Source organism: Crinia signifera, chromosome 3 (assembly GCF_055691185.1).
Source record: "Crinia signifera chromosome 3, ASM5569118v1, whole genome shotgun sequence".
In the NCBI taxonomy this organism is placed as follows: domain Eukaryota; kingdom Metazoa; phylum Chordata; class Amphibia; order Anura; family Myobatrachidae; genus Crinia; species Crinia signifera.
The window spans coordinates 342,139,361-342,163,387 of NC_139219.1; the positions used below are offsets into that span (position 1 = coordinate 342,139,361).

Consider the following 24,027-nt stretch of genomic DNA (forward strand, 5'->3'; position numbering starts at 1 on the left):
TACTAGACTACTAAATAATCAATGTGACTTCTTGCTCCAGTAGATATAAGTGACTGTATATTTACCTCAGAATTATATACCTTATTACTGGCTTCACTAATATGTGTCAAGGACATGATATCACTCTAATATTATATTATCAATTTCATGCAATTTAAACATGAAGGTTTATCACGAGCCCATTCTCCCCTTTTTTCCCCCTTATAGGACATTTTAGTACCTTCTCTCTTTTTCACGCTATTAGAAATAGCTACAATTATTGTATAGACCACACTATATCTATATCGCAAACATTGTCTTCTTTAAATCTGATAAATTTATTATATCCTATCCTACTTTTGGGACGTTACATATATTTCTTTACAGTACAGTCTATTATCAAACTGTCACATTAAGATTACTCGGATTTGTAACCTTATATCGGTCCAATATGTAGTATCCTTGCAGTAGCGCTCTCGAATTACGGACAGCTTGTCCTAAAATAATAAAATAAATGGACCATAGAAATCACTGCTAGGACGAAATGACATCATCACTGTCTAGTGTTTATTCTCTTGTCATCATACAACCAATATATTTAATTATATAAATGCAATTTTCTTCCCATATAATTAATCTAAAGGAAGGACTTAATATTTGTTAATAAATCTTTCACATTTCATCAACCTAGTTCACTGAACGTACTACCTTGCTGAGATTGAAACTCAGCACTTAACATTTAATTGAACCAATTGGTTTCCCAATTATACGTATTTTCAAAAAATGCTGAACAAAGAGGAGGAGTTGCAGGGTTAAATAGAGCTAGCCCTGGCACCCTTCTTACAGGAAGTGATCAAGCCCACTGCGGGCGAAACGCGTCTTCCCACGTTCCCTATCACCGCACAGAGTGAATACCCAGTGACAGGTCCGCTCCTATTACCGGAGCCTGTCTTACGCTAGCAGGGAACTGACACGTAATGCCGACTAAGCAATTTCGCTGAACAAGTGCCGCCGACAGAGAGGGATACTCAGTGACGGGTCTCCTCCCGCTAACGGAGCCTGTCTCACGCCAGCGGGGTATTGACACTGAACTCTAACGGAGCTCAGCTACAAGGAGAGTGCCGCCAGCACCAGTGAACTTACGACGGGTGACACCTCTCTCCAGGCCAGCGATACAGAGGAATATACCTAGCAGATACGAGTGACGGGTGAATACATCACCAGATAAGTAACTTATTCCTACTGAGGGTAAAACGCTTATTGTGGCAATATATATGCTAGAGATATATGCATATATTCTATAGGAAGTACCTCTTAATTTAATATAGTATCACCGCTGGAGTTTAACCCTGTTCTGCTGTTTATTTCATGCTCTCTTGCTGCAAAAATAATTTTGTCTCTTTTCTGCTGTATTGCCCAAGGAAGGCTGGAGATATAATTGAGAATATATATTGTTTTGCATAGACGGGCAGATAAAATGTGCTAATGTTTATATGGGCATACAATCTGACCCTTATTAGTACCACAGACTACACGATATAGGCAATTTATCTTATAGGGAACAATTCCAAGTTCACTGAATATGCCACTAAATATCTATGTCTAATATTAGCACTCTGCTACTAATTTTCTACAAAACTCCTCTCACTAACGGGACCGGTGGCATTATTCCTGCAATGTACAGGACACCAGGTGTATAGCCACATGTTAAACGTGAAGGAGTAGGCAGTTTTCCTTTACCTAACTGTCCCTACAAATTAACAGATATCCCATCGGATCTCTCATCACCCATCCGCTTTATGAAAAGATGGGATGATAGCAGAATTTGATTGGGAAAGAATATCTTGTTAATCTATACCTTTGCTTTTCTCTATTGTGCAAACCAATGGATACATTGTATCAATTCTGCTGTGTACAAAATAGCCAGTGTGTATCAAAGTTAACAATTTTGCAATCTCTCTATATATAGCCAGTATTGAAATTGGTTGCACAAAAATACTTTTCCCCTCTGCTCCTTTTCCTTTTCCTTCCTCTCTCACTTGACTGACAGACGGATGACGGTACTGTAAATGTTATTTAAACACCAGTACTGCCATGCAGACGTGAGCAAGAAGCAGAAGGAAATTGTGAAATCTATCACTTTAGAGCTAATAAGGCTTCACTACCTTGAAATCTCCGAACCACTATCCTCTGAAACAAGATAGTGAAAGTAGGAGGATAGGTGGAGATAATAAGCTAACAGCTCTCTATTTTACTGTCTAAATACTAATCTTTGAATATTATACCTCTGAGATTGTATACAAATTGAATTGGACAATTCTCCGTTTGTGACAGTAATCACCTGTAATTAATCTAATCACTGGGTATTTTACAGCACTCTGTGTGGGTGCTTTATGTCTGTAAAGGCCCCCATACACTAGGGCGACTTGTCCTTAGGACAAGTCGCCCCCGACTTCCCCCTGAGCTTCCCCGGCTGCTCCCCGGGGGAGCTTGATTAGATTGGCACTTGATGTGCCATTTTTTACATGTGATAAATCGTCTCGATTTATCACATGTAAAAAACCCGGGGAGCAGGGGGGGGGGGGGGGGGGCTAAGAGGTGAGAGCTGGTGGGAGCAGGGGGGCTGGGGACGCTGCGGGGGACACATCTGTGTCCCCCGCTGCTGGGGACGCTGCGGGGGACAGCGTCTGTGCGGCGAGAAGGTAGAGGGAGCAGGGGGGGCTGGAGACGCTGCGGGGGACACAGGCTGCATAGAGCCGGGCAGGGGTAGCCGGCCGGGAGCTGTCAGTAATGAATAAAAAAAAAAGCCCATACAATGAATGGGCGGCCTGTGATTGGCTGCTGAGCGCTCTCTCAGCCAATTGCTGACTGGCTGAGAGAGCGCTCAGCCAATCACAGGCCGCCCATTCATTGTATGGGCTTTTTTTTTTATTCATTACTGACAGCTCCCGGCCGGCTACCCCTGCCCGGCTCTATGCAGCCTGTGTCCCCCGCAGCGTCTCCAGCCCCCCCTGCTCCCTCTACCTTCTCGCCGCACAGACGCTGTCCCCAGCAGCGGGGGACACAGACGTGTCCCCCGCAGCGTCCCCAGCCCCCCCTGCTCCCTCCACCGCCCCACTAGGTCCCAAGTCGGGTGGTCGGACGTGCAGCAGGTCCGACCAACCGACGCAGATCCGATGCGCACGGGACCGCGCATTGGATCTGAGGGGACATCAAAACTAGCCGATTTTGGTCCGATTTCGGCCAGATCCGACTGATCTGGCTGAAATCTGACCAAAATCGGCTAGTGTATGGGGGCCTTTAGTCTGTATGTCAATTAGTGTAATAGTGGAATATCAATATATTCCCCTCTTTAGTCCTACACCCAGCTCAGATATATAAACTGAGAGGGTACTATAGGACCTTTTTCTAAATATATACATTAAACGTTAAGTTTTAATACTATAATAATCTCATCCCTTCCTTTCTAATTAAGTGCCCCCAATATAAGTCTTCTTTTTCTATGTGTAAATCTACTTATACTGGTACACACTCACACCGGTATTACATCCACCTGTACTACTTACACCCTCACACCTGTACTACATCCACCTGTACTACTTATACTGGTACACCCTCACACCTGTACTACATCCACCTGTACTACTTATACTGGTACACCCTCACACCTGTACTACATCCACCTGTACTACTTATACTGGTACACCCTCACACCTGTACTACATCCACCTGTACTACTTATACAGGTACACCCTCACACCTGTACTACATCCACCTGTACTACTTATACTGGTACACCCTCACACCTGTACTACATCCACCTGTACTACTTATACTGGTACATCCTCACACCTGTACTACATCCACCTGTACTACTTATACAGGTACACACTCACACCTGTACTACATCCACCTGTACTACTTATACTGGTACATCCTTACACCTGTACTACATCCACCTGTACTACTTATACTGGTACACCCTCACACCTGTACTACTTATACTGGTACATCCTTACACCTGCACTATATCCACACGGGTACACCCTCACACCTGTACTACATCCACCTGTACTACTTATACTGGTACACACTCACACCAGTATTACATCCACCTGTACTACTTATACTGGTACACACTCACACCTGTACTACTTATACAGGTATACCCTCACACCTGTACTACATCCACCTGTACTACTTATACTGGTACACCCTCACACCTGTACTACTTATACTGGTACATCCTTACACCTGCACTATATCCACACGGGTACACCCACACACCTGTACTACATCCACCTGTACTACTTATACTGGTACACACTCACACCAGTATTACATCCACCTGTACTACTTATACTGGTAGACACTCACACCTGTACTACTTATACAGGTGCACCCTCACACCTGTACTACATCCACCAGTACTACTTATACTGGTACACCCTCACACCTGTACTACATCCACCTGTACTACTTATACTGGTGCACCCTCACACCTGTACTACATCCACCTGTACTACTTATACTGGTGCACCCTCACACCTGTACTACATCCACCTGTACTACTTATACTGGTACACCCTCACACCTGTACTACTTATACTGGTGCACCCTCACACCTGTACTACATCCACCTGTACTACTTATACTGGTACACCCTCACACCTGTACTACATCTACCTGTACTACTTATACTGGTACACCCTCACATCTGTACTACATCCACCTGTACTACTTATACTGGTACACCCTCACACCTGTACTACATCCACCTGTACTACTTATACTGGTACATCCTTACACCTGCACTATATCCACATGGGTACACCCTCACACCTGTACTACATCCACCTGTACTACTTATACTGGTACACCCTCACACCTGTACTACATCCACCTGTACTACTTATACTGGTGCACCCTCACACCTGTACTACATCCACCTGTACTACTTATACTGGTACACACTCACACCTGTACTACATCCACCTGTACTACTTATACTGGTACACCCTCACACCTGTACTACATCCACCTGTACTACTTATACTGGTACACCCTCACACCTGTACTACATCCACCTGTACTACTTATACTGGTACACCCTCACACCTGTACTACATCCACCTGTACTACTTATACTGGTACACCCTCACACCTGTACTACATCCACCTGTACTACTTATACTGGTACACCCTCACACCTGTACTACATCCACCTGTACTACTTATACTGGTACACCCTCACACCTGTACTACATCCACCTGTACTACTTATACAGGTACACCCTCACACCTGTACTACATCCACCTGTACTACTTATACTGGTACACCCTCACACCTGTACTACATCCACCTGTACTACTTATACTGGTACACCCTCACACCTGTACTACATCCACCTGTACTACTTATACTGGTACACACTCACACCTGTACTACATCCACCTGTACTACTTATACTGGTACACCCTCACACCTGTACTACATCCACCTGTACTACTTATACTGGTACACCCTCACACCTGTACTACATCCACCTGTACTACTTATACTGGTACACACTCACACCTGTACTACATCCACCTGTACTACTTATACTGGTACACCCTCACACCTGTACTACATCCACCTGTACTACTTATACAGGTACACCCTCACACCTGTACTACATCCACCTGTACTACTTATACTGGTACACCCTCACACCTGTACTACATCCACCTGTACTACTTATACTGATACACCCTCACACCTGTACTACATCCACCTGTACTACTTATACTGGTACACACTCACACCAGTATTACTTATACTGATACACACTCACACCTGTACTACTTATACTGGTACACCCTCACACCTGTACTTCATCCACCTGTACTACTTATACTGGTACACACTCACACCGGTATTACATCCACCTCTACTACTTACACCCTCACACCTGTACTACATCCACCTGTACTACTTATACTGGTACACACTCACACCGGTATTACATCCACCTGTACTACTTATACTGGTACACCTTAACACCTGTACTACATCCACCTCTACTACTTATACTAGTACACACTCACACCAGTATTACTTATACTGATACACACTACCACCTGTACTACTTATACTGATACACACTCACACCTGTACTACATCCACCTGTACTACTTATACTGATACACACTCACACCTGTACTACTTCTACTGATACACACGCACACCTGTACTACATCCACCTGTACTACTTATACTGATACACACACACCTGTAATACATCCACCTGTACTACTTATACTGATACACAATCACACCTGTACTACATCCACCTGTACTACTTATACTGATTCAAACTCACACCTGTACTACATCCACCTGTACTACTTATACTGATACACACTCACACCTGTAATACTTATACTGATACACACTCACACCTGTAATACTTATACTGATACAAACTCACACCTGTACTACTTATACTGGTACACCCTCACACTTGTACTATATCCACCTGTACTACTCACACTGGTACACACTCACACCGGTATTACTTATACTGGTACACTCTCACACCTGTGCTACAAACAGTGGTACACCCACACACCTGTACTACTTATACTGGTACACCTTTACACCTGTACTTCTCACACTGGTCCATGTTTACACCTGTACTACATCCACCTGTACTACTAACATTGTTACACATACCTGTACTACATCCACCTGTACTATTCACACTCACACCTGTACTACATCCACCTGTACTACTCAAACTAGTAACACCCTCACACCTGTGCTACTTACACTTGTACTAATTACACTGGTACACCCTAGAACAGGTACTACTCACCACCACATCAAACTCTTATGCTGTAAGCACTGTGTAATGTACATAAATATTACATATAGCGAAAGGATATCTTACCCCTTTTGCACACGTGGGTAGAGTCCTATAAGAGCCTCAGCTGCACAGTTATACCCCAGATATTTGGCCACATCCTTACTGACAAACACCTGACATGACAGGAGAGAACATATAAATAACCAGTGTCCTGTATACAGTGTGAGACAGGAGAACATATAAATAACCAGTGTCCTGTATACAGTGCGAGACAGGAGAGAACATATAAATAACCAGTGTCCTGTATACAGTGTGAGACAGGAGAGAGGACATATAAATAACCAGTGTCCTGTACACAGTGCGAGACAGGAGAGAGAACATAAAAATAACCAGTGTCCTGTACACAGTGCGTGACAGGAGAGAACATATAAATAACCAGTGTCCTGTATACAGTGTGAGACAGGAGAACATATAAATAACCAGTGTCCTGTATACAGTGCGAGACAGGAGAGAACATATCAATAACCAGTGTCCTGTATACAGTGCGAGACAGGAGAACATATAAATAACCAGTGTCCTGTACACAGTGCGAGACAGGAGAGAGAACATAAAAATAACCAGTGTCCTGTACACAGTGCGTGACAGGAGAGAACAGATAAATAACCAGTGTCCTGTATACAGTGTGAGACAGGAGAGAGAACATATAAATAAACAGTGTCCTGTATACAGTGCGTGACAGGAGAGGACATATAAATAACCAGTGTCCTGTATACAGTGTGAGACAGGAGAGAGAACATATAAATAAACAGTGTCCTGTATACAGTGCGTGACAGGAGAGAACATATAAATAACCATTGTCCTGTATACAGTGTGAGACAGGAGAGAGAACATATAAATAAACAGTGTCCTGTATACAGTGCGAGACAGGAGAGAACATATAAATAACCAGTGTCCTGTATACAGTGTGAGACAGGAGAGAACATATAAATAACCAGTGTCCTGTATACAGTGTGAGACAGGAGAGAGACCATATAAATAACCAGTGTCCTGTATACAGTGTGAGACAGGAGAGAACATATAAATAACCAGTGTCCTGTATACAGTGCGAGACAGGAGAGAGAACATATAAATAACCAGTGTCCTGTATACAGTGCGAGACAGGAGAGAGAACATATAAATAACCAGTGTCCTGTACACAGTGCGAGACAGGAGAGAACATATAAATAACCAGTGTCCTGTATACAGTGCGAGACAGGAGAGAACATATAAATAACCAGTGTCCTGTATATAGTGCGAGACAGGAGAGAGAACATATAAATAACCAGTGTCCTGTATACAGTGTGAGACAGGAGAGAGAACATATAAATAAACAGTGTCCTGTATACAGTGCGTGACAGGAGAGAACATATAAATAACCATTGTCCTGTATACAGTGTGAGACAGGAGAGAGAACATATAAATAAACAGTGTCCTGTATACAGTGCGAGACAGGAGAGAACATATAAATAACCAGTGTCCTGTATACAGTGTGAGACAGGAGAGAACATATAAATACACAATGTGTCCTGTATACAGTGTGAGACAGGAGAGAGAACATATAAATAACCAGTGTCCTGTATACAGTGTGAGACAGGAGAGAACATATAAATAACCAGTGTCCTGTATACAGTGCGAGACAGGAGAGAGAACATATAAATAACCAGTGTCCTGTATACAGTGTAAGACAGGAGAGAGAACATATAAATAAACAGTGTCCTGTATACAGTGCGTGACAGGAGAGAACATATAAATAACCAGTGTCCTGTATACAGTGTGAGACAGGAGAGAGAACATATAAATAAACAGTGTCCTGTATACAGTGCGAGACAGGAGAACATATAAATAACCAGTGTCCTGTATACAGTGTGAGACAGGAGAGAACATATAAATAACCAGTGTCCTGTATACAGTGTGAGACAGGAGAGAACATATAAATAACCAGTGTCCTGTATACAGTGTGAGACAGGAGAGAACATATAAATAACCAGTGTCCTGTATACAGTGTGAGACAGGAGAGAGAACATATAAATAACCAGTGTCCTGTATACAGTGTAAGACAGGAGAGAGAACATATAAATAACCTTTGTCCTGTATACAGTGCGAGACAGGAGAGAACATATAAATAACCTGTGTCCTGTATACAGTGCGAGACAGGAGAGAGAACATATAAATAACCAGTGTCCTGTATACAGTGCTAGACAGGAGAGAGAACATATAAATAACCAGTGTCCTGTATACAGTGCGAGACAGGAGAGAGAACATATAAATAACCAGTGTCCTGTATGCAGTGCGAGACAGGAGAGAGAACATATAAATAACCAGTGTCCTGTACGCAGTGTGAGACAGGAGAGAGGACATATAAATAACCGGTGTCCTGTATACAGTGCGAGACAGGAGAGAGAACATATAAATAACCGGTGTCCTGTATACAGTGTGAGACAGGAGAGAACAGATAAATAACCGGTGTCCTGTATACAGTGCGAGACAGGAGAGAACAGATAAATAACCAGTGTCCTGTACACAGTGTGAGACAGGAGAGAGAACATATAAATAACCAGTGTCCTGTACACAGTGCGAGACAGGAGAGAACATATAAATAACCAGTGTCCTGTATACAGTGCAAGACAGGAGAGAACATATAAATAACCAGTGTCCTGTATACAGTGCGAGACAGGAGAGAGAACATATAAATAACCAGTGTCCTGTATACAGTGTGAGACAGGAGAGAGAACATATAAATAAACAGTGTCCTGTATACAGTGCGAGACAGGAGAACATATAAATAACCAGTGTCCTGTATACAGTGTGAGACAGGAGAGAACACATAAATAACCAGTGTCCTGTATACAGTGTGAGACAGGAGAGAACATATAAATAACCAGTGTCCTGTATACAGTGTGAGACAGGAGAGAACATATAAATAACCAGTGTCCTGTATACAGTGTGAGACAGGAGAGAACATATAAATAACCAGTGTCCTGTATACAGTGTGAGACAGGAGAGAGAACATATAAATAACCAGTGTCCTGTATACAGTGTAAGACAGGAGAGAGAACATATAAATAACCTTTGTCCTGTATACAGTGCGAGACAGGAGAGAACATATAAATAACCAGTGTCCTGTATACAGTGCGAGACAGGAGAGAGAACATATAAATAACCAGTGTCCTGTATACAGTGCGAGACAGGAGAGAGAACATATAAATAACCAGTGTCCTGTATGCAGTGCGAGACAGGAGAGAGAACATATAAATAACCAGTGTCCTGTATGCAGTGCGAGACAGGAGAGAGGACATATAAATAACCAGTGTCCTGTATACAGTGCGAGACAGGAGAGAGAACATATAAATAACCAGTGTCCTGTATACCGTGTGAGACAGGAGAGAAAACATATAAATAACCAGTGTCCTGTATACAGTGTGAAACAGGAGAGAGAATATACAGTATAAATAACCAGTGTCCTGTATACAGTGCGAGACAGGAGAGAACATATAAATAACCAGTGTCCTGTATACAGTGCGAGACAGGAGAGAACATATAAATAACCAGTGTCCTGTATACAGTGCGAGACAGGAGAGAACATATAAATAACCAGTGTCCTGTATACAGTGCGAGACAGGAGAGAGAACATATAAATAACCAGTGTCCTGTATGCAGTGTGAGACAGGAGAGAGGACATATAAATAACCAGTGTCCTGTATACAGTGTGAGACAGGAGAGAAAACATATAAATAACCAGTGTCCTGTATACAGTGTGAGACAGGAGAGAGAATATACAGTATAAATAACCAGTGTCCTGTATACAGTGCGAGACAGGAGAGAACATATAAATAACCAGTGTCCTGTATATAGTGTGAGACAGGAGAGAGAACATATAAATAACCTTTTGTCCTGTATACAGTGTGAGACAGGAGAGATAACATATAAATAACCAGTGTCCTGTATACAGTGTGAGACAGGAGAGAACATATAAATAACCGGTGTCCTGTATACAGTGTGAGACAGGAGAGAGAACATATAAATAACCAGTGTCCTGTACACAGTGTGAGACAGGAGAGAGAACATATAAATAACCAGTGTCCTGTATACAGTGTGAGACAGGAGAGAACATATAAATAACCAGTGTCCTGTATATAGTGTGAGACAGGAGAGAACATATAAATAACCAGTGTCCTGTATACAGTGTGAGACAGGAGAACATATAAATAACCAGTGTCCTGTATACAGTGCGAGACAGGAGAGAGAACATATAAATAACCGGTGTCCTGTATACAGTGTGAGACAGGAGAGAACATATAAATAACCAGTGTCCTGTATACAGTGCGAGACAGGAGAGAGGACATACAAATAACCAGTGTCCTGTATACAGTGCGAGACAGGAGAGAACATATAAATAACCAGTGTCCTGTATACAGTGCGAGACAGGAGAGAACATATAAATAACCAGTGTCCTGTTTACAGTGTGAGACAGGAGAGAGGACATATAAATAACCTTTGTCCTGTATACAGTGTGAGACAGGCGAGAGAACATATAAATAACCAGTGTCCTGTACACAGTGTGAGACAGGAGAGAGAACATATAAATAACCAGTGTCCTGTACACAGTGCGAGACAGGAGAGAGAACATATAAATAACCAGTGTCCTGTACACAGTGCGAGACAGGAGAGAGAACATATAAATAACCAGTGTCCTGTATACAGTGTGAGACAGGCGAGAGGACATATAAATAACCATTGTCCTGTATACCGTGTGAGACAGGCGAGAGAACATATAAATAACCAGTGTCCTGTACACAGTGTGAGACAGGAGAGAGAACATATAAATAACCAGTGTCCTGTACACAGTGCGAGACAGGAGAGAGAACATATAAATAACCAGTGTCCTGTACACAGTGTGAGACAGGAGAGAACATATAAATAACCAATGTCCTGTATACAGTGTAAGACAGGAGAGAGAACATATAAATAACCGGTGTCCTGTATACAGTGTAAGACAGGAGAGAGGACATATAAATAACCGGTGTCCTGTATACAGTGTGAGACAGGAGAGAACATATAAATAACCGGTGTCCTGTATACAGTGCGAGACAGGAGAGAACATATAAATAACCGGTGTCCTGTATACAGTGTGAGACAGGAGAGAGATCATATAAATAACCAGTGTCCTGTGTACAGTGCGAGACAGGAGAGAGAACATATAAATAACCAGTGTCCTGTGTACAGTGCGAGACAGGAGAGAGAACATATAAATAACCAGTGTCCTGTGTACAGTGTGAGACAGGAGAGAACATATAAATAACCAGTGTCCTGTATACAGTGTGAGACAGGAGAACATATAAATAACCAGTGTCCTGTATACAGTGCGAGACAGGAGAGAGAACATATAAATAACCAGTGTCCTGTATACAGTGCGAGACAGGAGAGAACATATAAATACCCAGTGTCCTGTATGCAGTGCGAGACAGGAGAGAACATATAAATAACCAGTGTCCTGTATACAGTGTGAGACAGGAGAACATATAAATAACCAGTGTCCTGTATACAGTGCGAGACAGGAGAGAGAACATATAAATAACCAGTGTCCTGTGTACAGTGTGAGACAGGAGAGAACATATAAATAACCAGTGTCCTGTATACAGTGTGAGACAGGAGAACATATAAATAACCAGTGTCCTGTATACAGTGCGAGACAGGAGAGAGAACATATAAATAACCAGTGTCCTGTATACAGTGTGAGACAGGAGAGAACATATAAATAACCAGTGTCCTGTATACAGTGTGAGACAGGAGAACATATGAATAACCAGTGTCCTGTATACAGTGCGAGACAGGAGAGAACATATAAATAACCAGTGTCCTGTATACAGTGCGAGACAGGAGAGAACATATAAATAACCAGTGTCCTGTATACAGTGTGAGACAGGAGAGAGAACATATAAATAACCAGTGTCCTGTATACAGTGTGAGACAGGAGAGAGAACATATAAATAACCTTTGTCCTGTATACAGTGTGAGACAGGAGAGATAACATATAAATAACCGGTGTCCTGTATACAGTGTGAGACAGGAGAGAACATATCAATCACCAGTGTCCTGTATACAGTGCGAGACAGGAGAGAGAACATATAAATAACCAGTGTCCTGTATACAATGTGAGACAGGAGAGAGAACATATAAATAACCTTTGTCCTGTATACAGTGTGAGACAGGAGAGATAACATATAAATAACCGGTGTCCTGTATACAGTGTGAGACAGGAGAGAACAGATAAATAACCGGTGTCCTGTATACAGTGCGAGACAGGAGAGAGAACATATAAATAACCAGTGTCCTGTACGCAGTGTGAGACAGGAGAGAGGACATATAAATAACCGGTGTCCTGTATACAGTGCGAGACAGGAGAGAGAACATATAAATAACCGGTGTCCTGTATACAGTGTGAGACAGGAGAGAACAGATAAATAACCGGTGTCCTGTATACAGTGCGAGACAGGAGAGAACAGATAAATAACCAGTGTCCTGTACACAGTGTGAGACAGGAGAGAGAACATATAAATAACCAGTGTCCTGTACACAGTGCGAGACAGGAGAGAACATATAAATAACCAGTGTCCTGTATACAGTGCAAGACAGGAGAGAACATATAAATAACCAGTGTCCTGTATACAGTGCGAGACAGGAGAGAGAACATATAAATAACCAGTGTCCTGTATACAGTGTGAGACAGGAGAGAGAACATATAAATAAACAGTGTCCTGTATACAGTGCGAGACAGGAGAACATATAAATAACCAGTGTCCTGTATACAGTGTGAGACAGGAGAGAACACATAAATAACCAGTGTCCTGTATACAGTGTGAGACAGGAGAGAACATATAAATAACCAGTGTCCTGTATACAGTGTTAGACAGGAGAGAACATATAAATAACCAGTGTCCTGTATACAGTGTGAGACAGGAGAGAACATATAAATAACCAGTGTCCTGTATACAGTGTGAGACAGGAGAGAGAACATATAAATAACCAGTGTCCTGTATACAGTGTAAGACAGGAGAGAGAACATATAAATAACCTTTGTCCTGTATACAGTGCGAGACAGGAGAGAACATATAAATAACCAGTGTCCTGTATACAGTGCGAGACAGGAGAGAGAACATATAAATAACCAGTGTCCTGTATACAGTGCGAGACAGGAGAGAGAACATATAAATAACCAGTGTCCTGTATGCAGTGCGAGACAGGAGAGAGAACATATAAATAACCAGTGTCCTGTATGCAGTGCGAGACAGGAGAGAGGACATATAAATAACCAGTGTCCTGTATACAGTGCGAGACAGGAGAGAGAACATATAAATAACCAGTGTCCTGTATACCGTGTGAGACAGGAGAGAAAACATATAAATAACCAGTGTCCTGTATACAGTGTGAAACAGGAGAGAGAATATACAGTATAAATAACCAGTGTCCTGTATACAGTGCGAGACAGGAGAGAACATATAAATAACCAGTGTCCTGTATACAGTGCGAGACAGGAGAGAACATATAAATAACCAGTGTCCTGTATACAGTGCGAGACAGGAGAGAACATATAAATAACCAGTGTCCTGTATACAGTGCGAGACAGGAGAGAGAACATATAAATAACCAGTGTCCTGTATGCAGTGTGAGACAGGAGAGAGGACATATAAATAACCAGTGTCCTGTATACAGTGTGAGACAGGAGAGAAAACATATAAATAACCAGTGTCCTGTATACAGTGTGAGACAGGAGAGAGAATATACAGTATAAATAACCAGTGTCCTGTATACAGTGCGAGACAGGAGAGAACATATAAATAACCAGTGTCCTGTATATAGTGTGAGACAGGAGAGAGAACATATAAATAACCTTTTGTCCTGTATACAGTGTGAGACAGGAGAGATAACATATAAATAACCAGTGTCCTGTATACAGTGTGAGACAGGAGAGAACATATAAATAACCGGTGTCCTGTATACAGTGTGAGACAGGAGAGAGAACATATAAATAACCAGTGTCCTGTACACAGTGTGAGACAGGAGAGAGAACATATAAATAACCAGTGTCCTGTATACAGTGTGAGACAGGAGAGAACATATAAATAACCAGTGTCCTGTATATAGTGTGAGACAGGAGAGAACATATAAATAACCAGTGTCCTGTATACAGTGTGAGACAGGAGAACATATAAATAACCAGTGTCCTGTATACAGTGCGAGACAGGAGAGAGAACATATAAATAACCGGTGTCCTGTATACAGTGTGAGACAGGAGAGAACATATAAATAACCAGTGTCCTGTATACAGTGCGAGACAGGAGAGAGGACATACAAATAACCAGTGTCCTGTATACAGTGCGAGACAGGAGAGAACATATAAATAACCAGTGTCCTGTATACAGTGCGAGACAGGAGAGAACATATAAATAACCAGTGTCCTGTTTACAGTGTGAGACAGGAGAGAGGACATATAAATAACCTTTGTCCTGTATACAGTGTGAGACAGGCGAGAGAACATATAAATAACCAGTGTCCTGTACACAGTGTGAGACAGGAGAGAGAACATATAAATAACCAGTGTCCTGTACACAGTGCGAGACAGGAGAGAGAACATATAAATAACCAGTGTCCTGTACACAGTGCGAGACAGGAGAGAGAACATATAAATAACCAGTGTCCTGTATACAGTGTGAGACAGGCGAGAGGACATATAAATAACCATTGTCCTGTATACCGTGTGAGACAGGCGAGAGAACATATAAATAACCAGTGTCCTGTACACAGTGTGAGACAGGAGAGAGAACATATAAATAACCAGTGTCCTGTACACAGTGCGAGACAGGAGAGAGAACATATAAATAACCAGTGTCCTGTACACAGTGTGAGACAGGAGAGAACATATAAATAACCAATGTCCTGTATACAGTGTAAGACAGGAGAGAGAACATATAAATAACCGGTGTCCTGTATACAGTGTAAGACAGGAGAGAGGACATATAAATAACCGGTGTCCTGTATACAGTGTGAGACAGGAGAGAACATATAAATAACCGGTGTCCTGTATACAGTGCGAGACAGGAGAGAACATATAAATAACCGGTGTCCTGTATACAGTGTGAGACAGGAGAGAGATCATATAAATAACCAGTGTCCTGTGTACAGTGCGAGACAGGAGAGAGAACATATAAATAACCAGTGTCCTGTGTACAGTGCGAGACAGGAGAGAGAACATATAAATAACCAGTGTCCTGTGTACAGTGTGAGACAGGAGAGAACATATAAATAACCAGTGTCCTGTATACAGTGTGAGACAGGAGAACATATAAATAACCAGTGTCCTGTATACAGTGCGAGACAGGAGAGAGAACATATAAATAACCAGTGTCCTGTATACAGTGCGAGACAGGAGAGAACATATAAATACCCAGTGTCCTGTATGCAGTGCGAGACAGGAGAGAACATATAAATAACCAGTGTCCTGTATACAGTGTGAGACAGGAGAACATATAAATAACCAGTGTCCTGTATACAGTGCGAGACAGGAGAGAGAACATATAAATAACCAGTGTCCTGTGTACAGTGTGAGACAGGAGAGAACATATAAATAACCAGTGTCCTGTATACAGTGTGAGACAGGAGAACATATAAATAACCAGTGTCCTGTATACAGTGCGAGACAGGAGAGAGAACATATAAATAACCAGTGTCCTGTATACAGTGTGAGACAGGAGAGAACATATAAATAACCAGTGTCCTGTATACAGTGTGAGACAGGAGAACATATGAATAACCAGTGTCCTGTATACAGTGCGAGACAGGAGAGAACATATAAATAACCAGTGTCCTGTATACAGTGCGAGACAGGAGAGAACATATAAATAACCAGTGTCCTGTATACAGTGTGAGACAGGAGAGAGAACATATAAATAACCAGTGTCCTGTATACAGTGTGAGACAGGAGAGAGAACATATAAATAACCTTTGTCCTGTATACAGTGTGAGACAGGAGAGATAACATATAAATAACCGGTGTCCTGTATACAGTGTGAGACAGGAGAGAACATATCAATCACCAGTGTCCTGTATACAGTGCGAGACAGGAGAGAGAACATATAAATAACCAGTGTCCTGTATACAATGTGAGACAGGAGAGAGAACATATAAATAACCTTTGTCCTGTATACAGTGTGAGACAGGAGAGATAACATATAAATAACCGGTGTCCTGTATACAGTGTGAGACAGGAGAGAACAGATAAATAACCGGTGTCCTGTATACAGTGCGAGACAGGAGAGAACAGATAAATAACCGGTGTCCTGTACACAGTGTGAGACAGGAGAGAGAACATATAAATAACCAGTGTCCTGTACACAGTGCGAGACAGGAGAGAGAACATATCAATAACCAGTGTCCTGTATACAGTGTGAGACAGGAGAGAACATATAAATAACCAGTGTCCTGTGTGACGACCCCAGGCTCATAATGTGCATTACTTTTGCCTCATGTATTTTCCGCCTTGAGAAAGGCAGCATTTACAGCTTTGCACGGGTCCCGGGGCCACACACGATTCTGCGATCACACAGAAAGCACGCAATAGCAAGGTCCAACGGAACCTTTATTACATAGAGACTAAATAAACATGTAAACCGTAACCACACTATGTACATATATATACAGGTAGCATTAACATTAAACACAGTTATGAATAGACCAATATGACTAGAACCACACAAAGCAAGAACCCCTCCCCCAATACCGGGAATATCCACCTCAGGGAATACTTGCGTCTGCTGGATGTTGGTTGCTGGGAGGGCGATGATGGTGTCCTGCTGATCTTGGCCTGCGCCAATCACTACTCCTGGGAGTAGGGCACCCTGGAAAAGTCACCCAGCTCCTGCTGGCACACTTAAGCCAGGCACCTGTGATGCTCTGGTGGGGGCAGTATGCTTGGCTGTGTCCCCATCTACCAGCACCAGGCGGACAGGCTTGGTTCCTGGCAGCCGCCTCTCTCTGCAGTCTCTCAAACTCAACAACAACCCCCACCCCTGGTGCGTGCCCTCTTCAAAGCTTCCATCCTCCCAGAATGCTCCGCTCCTCTGGTGACCTCACGGAGTGTCCTGATTGGAGGGATTTCAATCCTGCTCTTTAGAAGGTGTCTCAGAGCTATGTGGAGACCCCCTGTGGTTTTGGAGACATGTAGTCTGCAATGATTCCCCTTAGAACAAAGGCCAGGTAATTATGCTGATAAGGAAAATGTCCACTTTGGGATTGTATAATGAGCCATGTTAACCCCTTGTAGTCATTTGTGATGTCACAGCCCCCTCAGCTGATTGCTGCTTCCTGTGCAGGGGGGTTGTGAGCACAGGGGGAGAGGGGGGTCAGTCCTGGCTGTCCCATGTATCACTCACACACTGGATGGCAGGAAATTGCACACATGCAATAAACAGTACATTACGGAGACAGACATCTATCAGGCTCAGGGGTATATGCCCTGATAGGCACAACACTTATAAGAACAAGGACTACTTCCCGAAACATCTGGTATCTAATAAAGTCACATTCTATTACTATAGAACACACAGTCCTGTGGATGGCTCCATTAGTGTGAGAGGCACAGCTCCCAGGAGGTTGCAGTCTATGAATTCAGCTAAGAGGGTGTCTGTGTCTCTGGGCTGTATTTAGGAATTTTGGGGTGTCTACCCCCTCATGATCCAGGTGCGGGGGTGCCCAAATGATGGTTCATGACACACCTCCCCCTTCCTAAATCCGGTCAGAGGGGCTAGCTCCGCGATCGGAGCCAGTCAGGATGACCGGGCCCAGAGATCGCATGCGGGCATGATCCCGCTCATCCTGTCGGGACAACCCACAACCCTTTGGGCGTTCCTTCTTCCTCTTGGGTTTGGCGAATCGTCCCAGGGGCTGCGGGTCAGGTATAACCACTACCCCTGTGGCCTGGGCCGACATCACCCCTTTCCCGCCTGGGTCACCCCAAGGTGTGCATATGTTACCCTTGGGGAGGACCGGCTCCTGGTCCGGGTGAGTGGGGTCTGAGGTCAGCAGTTTACCATTTGTAACACACCTTCCCGCATCCCCGTGACCGGGTTTTCCCCTGTCATGTGGAAAGCTTTCCTCCTCGCCTTCCCTTTTGGTTGTTCCTCCTCCCTCCGCCTCTGGCGCAACTGGGAGGGGCTTGATCTGCACACTCAGACCAGCATCATGGAACCTGGCCGCTCTCAACAACAGTGCTGATGTTGGCTGTAGAGGAGTGGTAGGTACCGACAATGTTCCTCCCTCCAACGCCTTCACATCCACCCCACTTGGGTCGGAAACCTCCCCCAGCCCCGGAAACTGTTGGGCCTCCACTGGGCAACCTTCCATCCCTGTCTGTTCATCCACCTCGCAGGGCTTCCGCACACTCTGCCCCCACCTGCCCCTAGCAATAGGCAGTGGCCCAGGGAATTCTCCTCCACCCCATGGCTGCAGAAGAGCAGGGGGTATCCGCAATCCTTCTCCTGCTCTTCCCTCAAAAGCTTCCCCCTTTGGGTCGAACACCTCCCCCAGCCCTTGGAACAACAACTGCTGGGCCTCCCCTGGGCAAACTTCCATCTTCCCCAGGGTGCACTGCTTCCCCAGCCTGGCTATGAGAGGGACTGGTGGGGTGGCATTGTACGGCAGCACTGCTGGCATCTCCCTTACAGCCCCAGGTGCAAACTCACATTCTCTTGCTCGTGCCATGCTGGGTAGTGAGGTGTCTTCCTCTGAGGCGCAGGGGGGTGATGAGCTATGCCTCTGACCATCCCCTCCATGTTTGCTTGCTTGGCTGCCTGTTTGCTGCAGTGGCTCCCCGGGCACATAATTACAGTTAGTCACTCTTGCAGGGGACTCACAGTAGCGCTGCACCCCAGCCTCTACTCCCTGCTCTGGCACCCCGGTCACGTACCTGCCTTTTAACTTCAGATCCTCCTGGCTCTGATGGCTAAGTGGGAACAGTCCGGGATAATCCTCCTGGGGGGGTGGAGCGGCGGAGCACACACCAGACACATTTTCTTCCATCTCCCCCTGCTGAATATGCTGGGGATCCTGTGGCAAGATGCCCTCATTCGCTGGGCCGCTGGTGGTCCTGTAAGGGAGAATTACTGCCCCCTCGGCTGGGGCACAATCATTGCAGACCCCCTGGCCGCTAGTTTCAAAGTCCCCATCTCCCACATCTGCAAAAGGGAAGATGTACTGCCATTCTTCCTGGGGTGCCATTTTTGGGTGCACCCCCATCCTTTGGCTAGCTGCTTGGAGCAGTGGCTGACCCCTGCTTTGTACCTCCTGTGGCGAGGACTCAGCAATCACAGTCCCAGCCTCCGAGGTCTGCTCTGCTCTGGGGCTATTCTCTGGGGCAGCCCCTGCACTGTACACTGGCACTGCTCCATCTATCACGGGCTCCGTGTGCACCAGTCCATCATCACCATGTGGGGCCACAGTGCCCAGCTCTGCCACACTACTTGGCACAATGCAGGGGGAATAAATATCCCCTTCCCAATGTCCATCTGCAACAGACACAGTCCATGATGATAGGGCTCCTTGGGAGTCCCAGGTCCCTGGTGCGAAATCGCAGGGACACTCCACAGCTCGTTCCTCATTTCCCAACTCACTGAATGGGAACAGTTCTGTGATTTCTCCCGGTGTCAGAGGGGAATTTAGTTCAGTGTCTCTGTGCGGATGCACAAGCTGCAGCAGCCGACGTTCCTCTGCCTCCCCCCGCTGACACTGGTCCAGCCACTCTGGGAATTCAGCTGCCCCTGTGCCAGGGCGACCCTCTCTGCATTATCATAACAGTGCAGGAGACACTGCAACTGCTCCTGGACACTTCTCAGTTCCCCTGGACACAGGACCCAGTTTCTATACGCGCTGAACGCATGTAGCGGGTCCTCTTGCTGCTCGTACACCCATCGAATAAGAGTGCAGTGTGAGCGGCCTTCAGGGGGTGTGCTGCATCGTAGCCTCCATTCCGCAATTAGGTCCTCCAGACTCATTCTTGCTAATGGAGCTCCAGATTCTGCAGGCCACAGATCCTCCGCCTCCCCCCCTGGGATCTCGGTAGTGGACCCCTCGGTCATCCACCCCGGTGGCACCATCAACTCCTCCTCCCTTTGAGTTCTCTTCGCGGGCTCCTTCCCAGGACCCACTTTACCCGGTGCTGGCACGCTGGCCTCAGCGACCCGGCTTCTGTGCATTAGCTGATGCGTGGCGTTACTTACTTCTGTGACAAAAGCCTTCCACGCCACCGTATGCAGCATGGTTCCCTGCAGCAGCCTCAAATACATACTGCTCAAATTCATCGGTCAGGTAAGCTGCTTTCTCCTCTGTAGTAGCTCCTGTCCATACATTAATCCACGATATGCTGCTTCCCAATCCTCCCAGAGGGGCTGCATCAGCGTGGATGGACTGCTCAGGTCCCATTCCTCAGCCAGACGACTCCATGACGATTCCTCATCTATGAGCCTCACTGCTCTGGGCAACTGTGGGCACCTCTTGCCTCTCTTTAGACGTTTCTGTCCTTTTCCTGGCCCCATTCTCCAACCGTGCTGCACTAGTAGGGCTTGGCCAGCGTCACTTGCTGAACCCCCTCACTTCAGCTTCCGCTTCTGGGCCACGGCACACTCCACCGTTCTCACGCTTGCAGGGAAAGTCCCCTGGACAAGCAGGCACTTCAGGGGAATGCTTCCCTCGCGTAATGCCCTCGCACAGGAACCTTTTTCTTCCTCCCCGGTGTTCCAGCTAGGTTTATAAGAGCTCTGCTCTGTGTGGTTCTATACTACTGGGTTACGGACTATTGCGCCTTTAGAGCTTGGCCGCATACCGATACGGACCCCTGGCTCTGCCCGGACGTCGGGCCTGTGTGATCCCCACTGCTTGCCACCAATTGTGACGACCCCAGGCTCATAATGTGCATTACTTTTGCCTCATGTATTTTCCGCCTTGAGAAAGGCAGCGTTTACAGCTTTGCACGGGTCCTGGGGCCACACACGATTCTGCGATCACACAGAAAGCACGCAATAGCAAGGTCCAACGGAACCTTTATTACATAGAGACTAAATAAACATGTAAACCGTAACCACACTATGTACATATATATACAGGTAGCATTAACATTAAACACAGTTATGAATAGACCAATATGACTAGAACCACACAAAGCAAGAACCCCTCCCCCAATACCGGGAATATCCACCTCAGGGAATACTTGCGTCTGCTGGATGTTGGTTGCTGGGAGGGCGATGATGGTGTCCTGCTGATCTTGGCCTGCGCCAATCACTACTCCTGGGAGTAGGGCACCCTGGAAAAGTCACCCAGCTCCTGCTGGCACACTTAAGCCCGGCACCTGTGATGCTCTGGTGGGGGCAGTACGCTTGGCTGTGTCCCCATCTACCAGCACCAGGCGGACAGGCTTGGTTCCTGGCAGCCGCCTCTCTCTGCAGTCTCTCAAACTCAACAACAACCCCCACCCCTGGTGCGTGCCCTCTTCAAAGCTTCCATCCTCCCAGAATGCTCCGCTCCTCTGGTGACCTCACGGAGTGTCCTGATTGGAGGGATTTCAATCCTGCTCTTTAGAAGGTGTCTCAGAGCTATGTGGAGACCCCCTGTGGTTTTGGAGACATGTAGTCTGCAATGATTCCCCTTAGAACAAAGGCCAGGTAATTATGCTGATAAGGAAAATGTCCACTTTGGGATTGTATAATGAGCCATGTTAACCCCTTGTAGTCATTTGTGATGTCACAGCCCCCTCAGCTGATTGCTGCTTCCTGTGCAGGGGGGTTGTGAGCACAGGGGGAGAGGGGGGGTCAGTCCTGGCTGTCCCATGTATCACTCACACACTGGATGGCAGGAAATTGCACACATGCAATAAACAGTACATTACGGAGACAGACATCTATCAGGCTCAGGGGTATATGCCCTGATAGGCACAACACTTATAAGAACAAGGGACTACTTCCCGAAACATCTGGTATCTAATAAAGTCACATTCTATTACTATAGAACACACAGTCCTGTGGATGGCTCCATTAGTGTGAGAGGCACAGCTCCCAGGAGGTTGCAGTCTATGAATTCAGCTAAGAGGGTGTCTGTGTCTCTGGGCTGTATTTAGGAATTTTGGGGTGTCTACCCCCTCATGATCCAGGTGCGGGGGTGCCCAAATGATGGTTCATGACATCCTGTATATAGTGTGAGACAGGAGAGAACATATAAATAACCCGTGTCCTGTATACAGTGTGAGACAGGAGAACATATAAATAACCGGTGTCCTGTACACAGTGTGAGACAGGAGAGAACATATAAATAACCGGTGTCCTGTATAAAGTGTGAGACAGGAGAGAGAACATATAAATAACCGGTGTCCTGTATACAGTGTGAGACAGGAGAGAACATATAAATAACCAGTGTCCTGTATACAGTGTGAGACAGGAGAGAACATATAAATAACCAGTGTCCTGTATACAGTGCGAGACAGGAGAGAACATATAAATAACCAGTGTCCTGTATACAGTGTGAGACAGGAGAGAGAACATATAAATAACCAGTGTCCTGTATACAGTGTGAGACAGGAGAGAGAACATATAAATAACCAGTGTCCTGTATACAGTGTGAGACAGGAGAGAGAACATATAAATAACCAGTGTCCTGTATACAGTGTGAGACAGGAGAGAGAACATATAAATAACCAGTGTCCTGTATACAGTGTGAGACAGGAGAGAGAACATATAAATAACCAGTGTCCTGTATACAGTGCGAGACAGGAGAGAACATATAAATAACCAGTGTCCTGTATACAGTGCGAGACAGGAGAGAACATATAAATAACCAGTGTCCTGTATACAGTGTGAGACAGGAGAGAACATATAAATAACCAGTGTCCTGTACACAGTGTGAGACAGGAGAGAGGACATATAAATAACCGGTGTCCTGTATACAGTGTGAGACAGGAGAGAGAACATATAAATAACCGGTGTCCTGTATACAGTGTGAGACAGGAGAGAGAACATATAAATAACCAGTGTCCTGTATACAGTGTGAGACAGGAGAGAGAACATATAAATAACCAGTGTCCTGTACACAGTGTGAGACAGGAGAGAGAACATATAAATAACCA

General features: G+C 45.0%; 1 protein-coding gene across 1 annotated transcript in view; it reads right to left on the minus strand.

Moving 5' to 3' along the window:
- Nucleotides 1–24,027, minus strand: part of KHK (ketohexokinase) — a 158,196-nt gene that overhangs the window by 42,213 nt on the left and 91,956 nt on the right. The window contains exon 7 of the mRNA XM_083175122.1: nucleotides 6,915–7,003. Within this exon, the coding sequence (XP_083031248.1) occupies nucleotides 6,915–7,003 (89 nt within the window). The remainder of the gene's footprint in view (nucleotides 1–6,914; nucleotides 7,004–24,027) is intronic.